General features: G+C 25.4%; 1 protein-coding gene across 1 annotated transcript; it reads left to right on the top strand.

Moving 5' to 3' along the window:
* The first annotated feature begins 2,088 nt into the window (after positions 1–2,088).
* On the top strand, positions 2,089–4,054 carry LOC106331557. The gene is made up of 7 exons (XM_013769936.1): positions 2,089–2,376; positions 2,447–2,488; positions 2,654–2,785; positions 2,870–3,114; positions 3,456–3,492; positions 3,606–3,663; positions 3,746–4,054. Exons 1-7 carry the CDS (start codon positions 2,251–2,253, stop codon positions 3,817–3,819), a joined length of 714 nt encoding a protein of 237 aa, XP_013625390.1. The 5' UTR covers positions 2,089–2,250; the 3' UTR covers positions 3,820–4,054.
* The last annotated feature ends 9,058 nt before the right edge of the window (positions 4,055–13,112 follow it).

The following is a 13,112-nucleotide window of genomic DNA, read 5'->3' as shown; positions in this document are numbered from 1 at the left end:
ATAAACTTTTCACCATTCAAGTTAGATTATTTATTTTTACTAATTTCATTGTTTTGTTTGTTGTATTTACTATTTTTATTTTTCAAATAGATTTTGTTAAAATATTTTTTTGATTATCTTTTAATCATTGTTAATTGTTTGAATCATATTTTTTTGGTTAATTTTTTATAAGTTTGATCTTATTGACCTAAAAATGGAAAGCAGATTTAGTGAGATTCACTTTTTGTTTTGGTTTAGGTTTTGATAAAACGTAAAGCAAATAGAATTTTATAAAATTCTCTATTTGTTTTCCCTCTTTCACTCACATCTCCTTTTTTTTTAATTTTGGATCCATTTCAACAATTTTCTTTCAAACTACCTTGTTCTGTTACCAACACCAGGACTGCTTCCCCACCACCACCACGAGAAAGATTTAACACTCGACCCATTAACCCTAACGGAAACTCCACCTCCACGAGGCTGCCACAGATCCAGTGTGCACCTTGAGAGCACAAAACAGCCGACATTACACCTTTTCCGCACCAGAATTGGTAGCATAACACCGTTGCTTTTCTCCCACAAGCTTGAGAGACGCAATCTTGTTATGATGATTGCAGTGAGTGGCGGTTTTTTATAGCTAACTATACATTTATAACCTGAATAATGTGAAAAGAGGTAAATCAAACATAATATTCTTTTATGTATTAAAATTTAAAACCCAACGTATAAAGTACAAAAATACAGCAAATGCTTGTGAAGGAGAGTACCTGAACTTCACAACTCAAAATATGCAGAAACAATGTCACCCAGCCAAATAACGTAATTTTATTACAGCTCCCAACAGTATCAATAACTCAAAAGTATAGGCTTGAAGATCTACCAAACTCCTTCATATCTTCAATGGCACTTTCTCTGCTAGGCTTTATTTTTAAAGGATATATCTCCCAGTGATGTGTCATCCACGTGTCGCGCTTTCCTTGCACGAATTGATGATGTGTCTCTCTAAAGAGAGAGACAAACATTTCCTTATATAATAAGATTTGCCTTTAATAAAGAATAATTAAGTTAGTAGTATGAGAAATAATAGAAATTCTAGTTGAATGAAATGGTCCAACTATGACTTGTTTTAAGTAGATTTTTTATGACTTTTTCTCTTTTAATACATTAAAAAGATCTATAATGTATTACCAATACAGACATGTCAAAAAGATGTATTACTCTGTTTTACCTTTTAAATTTTTAAAATAAAACTAAAATCAATGCAAAACGAGTTAAATAGACTTAATATTCTAATTTGATTATTATATAGTTATATTTATATAACGTTTAACCTTATTAATGTCCACATTAAAATATCCACTAAACCTTTTCTGAAAAAACATATCGGCTAAACCTAAAAGCAATCCTAAAACAAGATATATATATCTCAAACGACTTTCAGCAAAGTTATATGGGTTCCCTTTTTTTTTTTTGGGTTCCATTTTTCAAAAAAGAAAAGCTGGTTTTGTAACAAAAAATCACTAACCTTATTTTTTTTAAAAAAAATACCAAAATAGGTTTACATCTATTATTTAAGTTATATATATTATATGTATTCTTTTTAAAAAAATAAAAAAAATACAAAAACGTTTTAGAAAACTTAATTAATTAAAAAGTATTTGTTATTTATAACTTATTAAAAGGTAAAATACAAAAATTTAGCAATTTTAAATATGAATAAATTAGAAATTATAAAGCATAAAAAGCACATTACATCATTTATCAATTTGTAATAAGATACGCCGAAATATCTAAACTCTCAGTTATTGACAACAAATTTCAAATTTTACCCTGCATACTTTGCATAAAAGTGAATGTTATCAAAAAAAAAAAAAAAATCAACTGAAAAAGTATAATCCGGTTCAAATATCTAGTGTTTATTAATTACAAAAATTATACCCCTTGATGTAAATTAGGTGTTACTAAAAAAAGTTCGTAAAATTAAAATGTTAAAATCTTGTAGGCCCATAGATTAGAAATTGAGTTATAAAAAGGAAACAATGTTCATTTTGGGGGGAAGTAAAAGCCTAATAAGAGCCCAATGAAGTCTCGCCTATCAAAATCTGGAAATGGTTCATCGAGTCTGGTCTTGTACGTCCATTTGAGTTGATTGTAAACAGCGAAGAATCAAAACCTCAAATTGATTCCCAAAGAATCGAGGGGAAGAGGAGCAAACGAATTTTCCCTGAGGATGCTGCTAGGAGCCCCAAAAAGGATTCTGTAAATTGAAAAATGGGGGGAGAAGATTCTGAACGGGATAAAGATGGTAAATGGAGACCTCCGCCGCAGAAGGCGGACTTGAAGCTTTGGGGAATCCTCGCCTTTACTGTAATCGGCGCAACCGCCACCACTTTCGCCGTGAGTAATCATCAATTCTCTTAACGAAATTGTGGTCTCGAAGATGTCTGATGGTTGTATTGTTTGGTAGGTTCATCAGCTGCGAAGAACTTTTGATTGGGTCTATACCCAGGTGATTAAGACCAACCTCTTTTTTCTCTCTGATATCTTTCATTATTAGCTATAAGTCATCACCTTTTTGGTTTTGCATTGGCAATATTTTTCCACTATTCCTTTTTTTTTTTTTCCGTTAAAATTCATGCTCCCAACTTTTTGGGTTAAATTGTGGGCATTAAAGGTAGGGAGAGCACAGTCAGCAGCGCGAAAAGGGACCAGAGGCGGTTCTTTCAGAACAGCTTATCAGGAGGAAGCATGGAGAAGGTACAACAAACGGATGCAGGAGGAGTATGAGGAAGAGCTTGAGAGAGTGGTTAGTCTAATTCGCCCTTTTCCTACTGTAACTCATCAATGTTTGGATTATTTATATCACTACTTTAAGAGCTCTCTCTTGCAGGAACGTATTAGGCGCATGCAAAGCGTTTTCAACAGGGAGAGGAACAAATTTAGAGGGGGCTTTGAGAATTGGAAGGAAAATGATCCTAATGCTCACCAATACCATCAGCAGTATCAGAGAAATGATTGGTACTGGAAAGCTGAGTCTACCTTTAGAAACCAAAGGACCAATCACCAGGAGCCTCCAAAACAGAATACAAGAGTCTATCCTCTATCGCATCACTACTCTGTTTTAGGGCTCAGCAGGTAGTTTTTTCTTTCTTTTTTTTTCTATTATAGAAGATATTTCTACATGGTTCTAGCTTCATACTTTATCGATGAAACTGATAGTCACTGGCAATAGTGTCAATAAGTGTGAGGGAGAACAGATTAGGATCATTAGTTTGTTTAAAAGGCTAGTTAGGGCTTTGAGAAAGCTGAAAGTCCTCTTCGAGTCACTTTTGGTTTTGTTCTTGATTCGGTTCTGTTTCTGTTTCTGTTTCTGTTTCTTCTTAGTTTTGGTCATCAAATCTTTAGTTCTTGGTGTGCTAACTACTCAATTCTGAACATTTCGATTGAACTTAGTGCGGGTTTCTTGTGTTCTATAGGTCCAGGGCAACTCCATACACAGAAGCTGAGATTAAGGTAAGCATTGAAACAACTCTGATGATGCAGTAATCTTCACTTAATCTTATGGTCATGTTGTTTTGGTTGTGTAAAGATACTTATGCGTTGATTCGTATTCGTTGTACATTCAGAAAGCGTTCAGGGAGAAGGCGATGGAATTTCATCCAGACCAAAATCAAGATAACAAAGGTAGCATTATAGTTTAATATCTTTAACCCTACTTTGATCTTACTGTGTGGGATTGAGTGTCTGGTCTCATCGATTCTTGCAGATGTAGCTGAAGCAAAATTCAAAGAGGTGTTACTTTCTTATGAAGCTATAAAAGAGGAAAGAAAAGACAAGTAGGTGTGAGATTTTTTTTTGTTAAAGAGATCAATCTTTTTCCCCATACAGGCTACGAATGTCGATATACGAAACAGGTTTCCCCTGGTGTGTTCGCATTATAGGTTCATTTATATACTGTAATAATCTTGTCGTTTGTGTTCGAAGCAGTTGTGCTTCTTTGTTGTAATATAACCAAACCAAGCCAGATTAATTAAGGTGGAAATAAGGAAAACATAAAGAAAAGAGAATTTCTACAGATAGTCCGTAAAACTTTGACTTAGGTGTGGTGAATTTGCTATAGTATTTTTTCCAAAACTCTAAATAGAAATTATAGAAAAACCGATTGCTAGAGCTAATTTTTTTCCTTTTATGATGTTTTGGCTGTGATTCAAATTTAAAAATTAAAGAATGATATTAATATAATCTATTAATTTAGAGTCCTATTTTTATCTACTATTAACAAATTATTGTAGGACCACTTAAAGATTTTATTAATATGACATATTTGATTATTTACATTAATAATAACCAACAATTAATTTGATTTTTTTTTAATTATAACAAAATATGTTGAAAAAGAATCTAACAAAATTTTACTTAAAAAATTAATTTTTTTATATAATAACACATTGATTAATTTGGTAATTAGTAATATAATATTATTATAAATCAATGTTAACTAAAATTTTATTATAAAACAAGAAAAGAAAAATTATATACTATTTTTTTTATAAATTCTATAATTATATTATGTATTATATAAAATAGAAATGCTATATGAATTAAATATGACGAAATTATATTATATAGGTAAATTAAAAAAAAATTATCACTCATCATTAAAATAGTTTAAAACTCGTAAACAATTTTTTATACAACACTAAATTTATGTACATAGATTAAACTTTTATATCTATAACTATATATTATCTTTTTATTTATTCTGAAACTCTCAACAATATATTGTTTAAAAAAAATTATATACAAAAATATAATAGTATATAATGACCTTTAGTTCATATACTATTTTAAAAACATGTCATTAGAAAACTTTGAAATTTTAGTAATTCATTTAAAATATTAATGAAAAATCAAATTTTATTATAATTTTTTTTTAATTATAACAAAATATGTTGAGCAAATTTTAGAAAATATTACCAAAAATTCAAATAGTTTTTTTAAAAAATAACCCCATATATTAATGTAGTAACAAAATTGTTTCAAAATTCATGTAATCTTCCCAACTCAAATATAGTTATGTAAATTTCTAAAGTTTTCTTGACAAAATATAAAATTTTGAAAATAAATATTCAAATTCAAAATGATAATGTTTCAATTTTTTTAAAAGATACAATCATAGATAATAAAAAATAACTTTTTGAAATGCACACGAAAAACAAACTATAATGCTGTAAGAATTAAAGCAATCTAATATTTTGAAATCTTAACCAAAAAAAAAAAGAATACTTAATATCATAACATCCGAAAAATATCTTATATCAATAAAATTTACTAAAATGATATGATAGATGTTACTATGTATAAAATTTACTAAAAATAATAGAGCTATATTATTTAAATAAAATAGTGTTCTTACTTATAAATTCGTAAAATACTAAAATGATAAATGTTAAAAGTATATTTTTTTAAAACAACATGTAAATATATTATCTTAAACATATTTTTATATAATATAAATAAATTTAAAAATGTATTATATGAAAAATGTACAAATTAAAGAAAAATCATATTTGAAGGAGATTCTCTATTTGATTATTTTGGATTGTTATTTTATTGTAAGTAACCTGAAAATACATTAGCAAGTAAACAAAATTAATAACAATATATAACACTAAAATGTAAATTATATATAACACTAAAATGTAAATTATATATTTAAAATATTTTAATATTATCAAATACGTTTATAAAATGAAAAATATCCGCACAGACGTGCAGATTAAAATCTAGTTATTATGTAAAACTATGTTTACATCTTGATGTATCTCGTGTTCCGTGTACTTCCTGTTGTGTTAGTAAATCAAGATTTCCACAAGAAAATTGGAAAATTACAAATATATCATTTTAAATTTGATAAAAATCTAATTTATATTTTATAATATATTTACATCTGTGAAATCATAAAAATCCACCTGATTTTGTTTATACTATTTAAAAATAAATCAGAAATAATATATCTAAAGTGCTATTTTCAAATTTACTATAGTTGTATACATTTAACTATTCGATCTTAAATATGCTAATAGAAAATTGAAACTTTATTTTTGAATGTGAAATATATTCAGAATATGGACAATACAAAGCATAATTTTTAATATATACTGCAAATATCTAATTATATCTGGAAAAATTATAGTCTGTATTGTGATACAATATCATAAAGTTTTATACAAATATTATATTTTAATAAATTAAATATTTTGATCTTAGTCCTTATTGCGTTAATTAAAAATATTTATGATTCTCGGAATAGCATATGTTTAAAAATTATTAATTTATGGTTTAAAATTATATAATTAATTGTAACTTATATAAATATAAGTATTTTATAATACAAATAGAATAATCTGTTTTCGAAAATATATATAGAATTATCTGTTTATTTTAATTTTTATTTTTTTTTGAATAATCTGTTTATTTAACCTGTCTTGCATTAGTGCTAGTTTTACTTCTAATAATTTAAAATTTAATTGAATAATATCTATTTTTAATTTGGTTGTCGAAATTTATTTAGTATTCTATAAGCAAATTTATATCTTCGCACAATATGTCACATACTTAATAAATATTTTTCGTATTTGATGGAATAAATTGCAGAAAATTTAAATTTTATAAACATCAAATGTAATCAAATAAAATATATAATCATATAATCTAAATATTATCCAACTTTTAATGTTTTATTATATCAGGTAAATTCATATCATTTTTATATCAATATTATATATTTAAAAATATTTGTGGTTTTGTGTTTATAATTACTTAAGGTTAATTCTCTAATTTATAAATAATTTATATATTTAATTATTCGATTATATTTATTATTTGTTGTAATAATTTATTTTTTTTTATAAAATATACGTGTAATATATTATATAATTTCCACTAATTGATAATTAAAAAAAGTTAGGATAATATTATAATGCTAACTACGAAATTGAATAATTATTTTAAAAGTAAATATTAAAAGATAGTTAGAAACTTTTGTTTAAAATAAAAAAGGATGTTTATAGTTGCAAAAAAAATTGAAATATTTTATTGAAACTATCTTAGAATAAATATATAAGAATATTTTTAGTTATTTTGTCTAAAAAATACTCTAATATTTTGTAATTTGTTTCCAAAACTATTTGATGAAACTAACAGTAATATAATTTTGAAGAATGTTTCAAAATTGTAGTAGCATTGTCTAGAATATACTAAGTATGACCAAAGTTTTTCAAAGTGTGTTTATGATTTATAGTATAGACTGTAAAAATGAATAGTTGGAGATGGTTTCAAACATGCAAAACATATTTTTGCAGTTTTATGACGGTTATGCAAACCTATTCATGCTGTCTAGGGTAAATACTGTTGGAGTGTGCATGTTTAATACGCAATTAGATATTTATCCGCGCATCCGCGCAAGTATTAGTTTTTACATTTTTACACATTGATATTTGTTTTTCATAACTAGTGTTATATATTTTAAATGAGACGTAATATAACTAATTGTATTCAAAAGACATGGACTGAATCGGAAAATACAGTTATTTTGGTACAAATATCTGAACCCATTTCAGATACATTTTTTATTAAGATATTTTTTAGGTTTCTATACATCAGAACCGAACTCATCCATACCCAAAAGGACTCAACTCAAAACTCACACATAAATTTATAATAAAGAAGCAAACCTAATTTAATTATAAAATGATACCTGAATAGAACAACTCGTACCTAAATGGATAGCCAATGTTCATGACTAACTGATTTTATAAATTAATAAAAATGATTAATTCTATGTGTTTGGTTAAATTAAGTGAAATAAAAAGAATTTTTTATTTAGTAAAATAATTAAATGGAGTGAAAAATTAAGTTATTATTTTATTCACAAAAACATGTCTTTGAATTATGTTTTTGGCTACATAATTTTTCACCGGTTGACACTAAAAAAAAAGTTTTAGTAAAACAAACTAATCAAACGTTTAATCATATACAAAACTCAGTTATTTACATATTTGATTTTATAATTGGCACAAAGTTAATATTGATTAACTAATAAATAAAAATCTGCAATATTACTATGGTTATATAATTAATGATGTGATGTATTGTTAAGGTAATATAATCAATAAAATTGTTAAATTGAATCAGATATAGAAAAAGAATAATGTAATTATACTAATGAAATTACTTAAATGACACTATATTTCTTTTTTGTTGTTATCCATGTTTGCAAACAATTTTCATTTATAATGTTATCTATGTTTCGAAACAAATCGAAAAGGTACCTGAGTTTTAATAATATAAATATATAAATGTAAGTCTTACACTGAAGTATAGCTATAGAGGTACACCTGGATTAATAAGTTACTAGAGCTTGATCTGCGCGCCCGCACGGATATTGGTTATTTTATTTTTATAAATTAATATTTATTTTTCATCATTAGTGTTGCATATTTTAGATGTGTTGCCATATAATTAATTGTATTCAAAGATCAAGATTGAATTGGGTAATATAGTTATTTTTGGTAGAAATATTCTGAACCCGTTTCAGATACATTGATTATTTTGATATTTTTAAGTTTCTATACATCAGAACCGAAACCCTCTAAACTCAAACCCAAAAAATCTAATACCCGAAAGAAACAATCCATACCGAATGGGTACCCGAGTATCCATGCCTAACAGGTTCTATAGAAAAAATTATTTCTATGTGTTTGGCTAAATTAAGTGAAATAGAAAAAAAAAATATTTAGTAAAATAGTTATATGGTGTGAAAAATTAAGTGACTATGTAATACGTTTTTATTATTTTGATTTAAGTTATTGTTTTGTTCACATATACTATGTTTTGGCTATGTATTTTTTCACAAATTGAATTAAGATAAAAATAATAAAATAGACTAAACCAAACTTTTAACCATTTGCAAAATCCGATTATTTTACATTTCGATTTTATAATTGGTACAAAGTTAATGTTGATTAACTAATAAATAAAAATATGCAGTATTATTGTCATGGTAATATAATTAATGATGCGATGTATTATTAAAGTAATATAATTAATAAAGTAGTTAAGATGAATGAAAATAAATAAATAAAAGATGTAATAAATCTGTTGAAAATAAGATTAGTTCTATTAAACAGTGGTGGAGCCAGAAACTTCTTATAATGTGGTCAAATTGTTTTTAGTGGGGTCAAATTTTCATTTTTTATTGGGGTTAATAAAAAATTTCTTAAGTAAAAATAAATATTGAAAAAATTTCTTAAGTAAAAATAAATATTTTTAAGAAATAGTAGGGTCAGCTAACCCCACTCCTTAAACACTGCTTCCGCCCCTGGTTCTATAAGTGAAATTACTAAAAGTACATTATGTTTTTTATACTGCTATCCATGTTTTCAAACAATTCTTATTTATATTGTTATCTAAGTTTTCAAATAATACCAAAATGTAATTCAGTTTTAATAATATAAATTTTTATTACTATCCATATTTCTAACTAATACCAAAGATACTTCAGCTTTAATAATATAGATAGACGTATACTTGTGAAGCTTGCCTTTTCCATATAGTTAAATCATGTTCCATTTGGGGGTATATGCTCCAAATTCCATTTACGTTTTTTTTAGAAGGTTTGGTTGAACAAAAGAAAATTAATGTCCCAGAAGAAAATAATTGATAAATCTAAAGTCAATGATAAATAAATAAACTAAGATATTGCTAACATGGGAAGCACAATAGAACTTGTAATGTTTGCACGTTTTTAGACATAATTTGTTTTCTGAATACATGGTGTGTTACACACCGACATTCTCGAACAGTTTGATACAAACTTTTTCTTTCTATTTGTTTTAACAATTACATTATATCAAAAACAGTTCTCCCAAGTTTTGTATGAATATGTATAATATATTTAACTACCACATGTCAAAGAATCCCATAATTTTCAATAATAAAGGAGCATTCATCAATTTTAAAACAGCAAAAGAACCTTGGTAGAAGGGAAGCTTCATCAGACATCCACTTCCTTTTCGAAATCGGAATCAGAATAAGAAGCTTTCAGAATTTCGATTTTAAAACGCTTCCAAGCTAGATTTTTTAAAAAATATGTTTGAAGCTTATGTTTCTGTTTTGGAATCACACTTTTGTTTTTGAAACCTAGTGTCATAAATAAGTAAAAAATATAAAATTATGTTTTTATGTTTTTATTTTATATTGAACTAAAAACTAGTAGTATTAAAATAGAAAGAACACAATATGTAAATACTGGAAAATAATACTATAAATTATCTTCGTGCATAATATCTTTTTAAGAGATCTTATATATATGTATTGAAATATAGTGTGTCAATTATATGTGAGATGTAAAAATTAATTAATTTGATTAATTAGATAATATGTTATTATAAACTTAATTTATTAGTATTTTCACAATTATAATGTGAAGTCATCTGAAGGATCTAAATTTACTGAAAATTAATAAGTGATTTTTGTATTTTATTTGAATTATATAATTTTAGTAATATGTTTTATAAAATTATATATATATATATATATATATATATATTTGGATCTACGTTTATAACATGTATCTTCTTCCTAAGTTTTTTTAAAAAATCTCGGTTTGACGCTTTTATATGATTTTGTTTCTGTGTATCCACTTCGCATTCACCAATCATAAATCGTTTACATTTTTTTGAATAACCGTAAAGTGATACGGGCCTTAGGCTCGACAAATTTCCCAGGACAAACATATCTTTTAGTAATATCGAGACATGGCGTAAACACATCCTCTCAACCGAAATTGAACAAAATGCACAAGAAACTGAGTATAAACGCTAAACCATTAGCCCAACCCACCGTTGGTAATAAACTTTAAATTTTTACAAATAAATTTAGAAATTATACAACTCCTCAAATTAATAAAATTCAATCATTTTGTTTATTTAATATGAGCCTTATATATATAAAGAAATTTTCTGATAACAACAGTAGAAAAGAAAAAAAACGGTAAACAACAGTAGAAAAGAAATCCTGAGGTTTTGGGAAAAAAAATTGAGAAATTCCATTCAAATATTTTTAAGTCTGTGTTTAGAACCGACCCTGATTTAGTGGCAAGTCACATGCACATTTCGTGGGCAGTAGAAATCAACCAAGTTGTGATATGCACGTTAAATTGGTCTCCAACGTTGGAATCGTCCGGGAAAAAAAAAATATCAATCGCCGTAATCTATAATTTACTAATATCAATACAATTAAATTATGAACATGACCTATTAATAAAGATTATGTTCAATAATTTATTTTTTTATTTAAAAAGCCTTTTATTATCCTTTATGTATAACTAAATAACCATGAATGCCTTTTATGAATCAATATATATTTGTAGTTTCATGTCCACAATTCTTGGCTCTCACCATTTCTTTTCTGTATGGCTGCTTTGCGTATACATAATACAGACAGATATATATATACAGTTATTCTTTCCTTTTGGGTTTTTAACAAATGTAGATTATTAACTATAGTATTACTCTATTATACCAAAATTATTATTGAAAACTGTTACATGTTATTCAGTTATGTTTTCAATAATAATTTTGGTATAATAGAGTGATATTATAGTTAACAATCTACATTTGTTAAAAACCCAAAAGGAAAGAATAACTGTTGTATATATATATCTGTCCAAATTATTTATGTATGTTATTTAATAATCTGAACATTTTTCTGAGAATTTCAATCTTTTATTTGATTACTATAACATGTTACTCTATATAATTAATTTATGTATGCAGTTACATTATTGATACATCTTTCTAAAATGATATGTTAATTACTCATTATAGTTACGACTATAAATATAATAACTGAATATATTAAAAATATTTTTTCATATATGTTTCAATAATTTTGTTTTTCACCTTTTCTAAATAAAACTAAATTAAAATGTATTTGAAAATTAAATTCAAATACATTTTCAAAATTTAAAAAATTGTAATTTTTATTCAAAATATTCATCTGTTTATATAAATATTCTCATCTACTCTAAATATTAATCTATTTATATAAAAATCTATTCTATTAAATTAGAAACATGACCAGTTTATATAGGTTTAGTCCAACAATAAAAATTCATGAATCAATTAAGATAAATAATAAATATAAATAGTTGTTTATAAGAAAATAAAATTATTTAATCTATCTATTCTATTAAATTAGGAACATGATATTATTATAGAAGTTATTACTTATAAAAATATATTCTATGGGTTTTAGTTTAACGGGTTTTAAATAGGTTATTCGATTAAAAATATTTATTAAATGTGATTTTACTTAAAGTCAGTAAAGACCTTATTAACCCATTTATATATATATATATATATATATTTAACATAATATATTAAAAGTTACTTTTTCATATATTTTTCAAAGATTTTGTTCGGATTTCGGTGTAGGTTGGATTTGATATTGATTTTCAGATATAACACTTTAAAAACCGTTCGAGTATATAGACCAAACCTAATAGATTATGAGACTTTGATTTTCGAGTCGATTTCAAGTCTGGTTTTTTGGATACAAATATTTTTAACTAATTATGTTAGGTAACTAATAAGAAATATAATATGTTGCCAAACTTTAGGAATAAATTTTAAAAATAATTTCTGAAATACATATGACATAAGTGTATGATTATGCAACTTGACATATTTAATATAGTTATCAAAAAAATATTAAACTAAATTAATATTAAACAAAAATATGATTACAAAAAATAAAACAAATATAAAAATAGATTTTTTTTAAAAAAAACAAAAAATATACCCGCCCTTTTGAAAGGACGGGTCAGAATCTAGTAAATTATTATAATAGAACCACGTACATATTTTTTTGTCAACTTACATATTTATAGACTCTATATGTACATTTTGACCCTTAACAAAGTTTAGAAAAAAAATTTATCTAACTTTTTAAAATATATGTAAAACTAAGTGTTTATCCCGCACATGCGAGTATAATCAGTTAACTATCATCTGTAAGTTATTTTTTATGATCTCAAAAAGTTTAATATGTCTTTTCTTTCATTAACA

This window comes from Brassica oleracea, chromosome C3 (genome assembly GCF_000695525.1).
Source record: "Brassica oleracea var. oleracea cultivar TO1000 chromosome C3, BOL, whole genome shotgun sequence".
In the NCBI taxonomy this organism is placed as follows: Eukaryota; Viridiplantae; Streptophyta; class Magnoliopsida; order Brassicales; family Brassicaceae; genus Brassica; species Brassica oleracea.
The sequence above is the reverse complement of the archived record's forward strand: the minus strand, read 5'-3'. Positions and strand labels throughout refer to the sequence as shown.

Excerpts from the sequence above, each read along its gene's own strand:
- LOC106331557 (XM_013769936.1), top strand. The coding sequence starts at position 2,251 with ATGGGGGGAGAAGATTCTGAACGGGATAAAGATGGTAAATGGAGACCT. Across the intron at positions 2,377-2,446 it reads CAACCGCCACCACTTTCGCC|GTTCATCAGCTGCGAAGAAC; the intron begins GTGAGTAATCAT and ends ATTGTTTGGTAG. Across the intron at positions 3,115-3,455 it reads TCTGTTTTAGGGCTCAGCAG|GTCCAGGGCAACTCCATACA; the intron begins GTAGTTTTTTCT and ends TGTGTTCTATAG.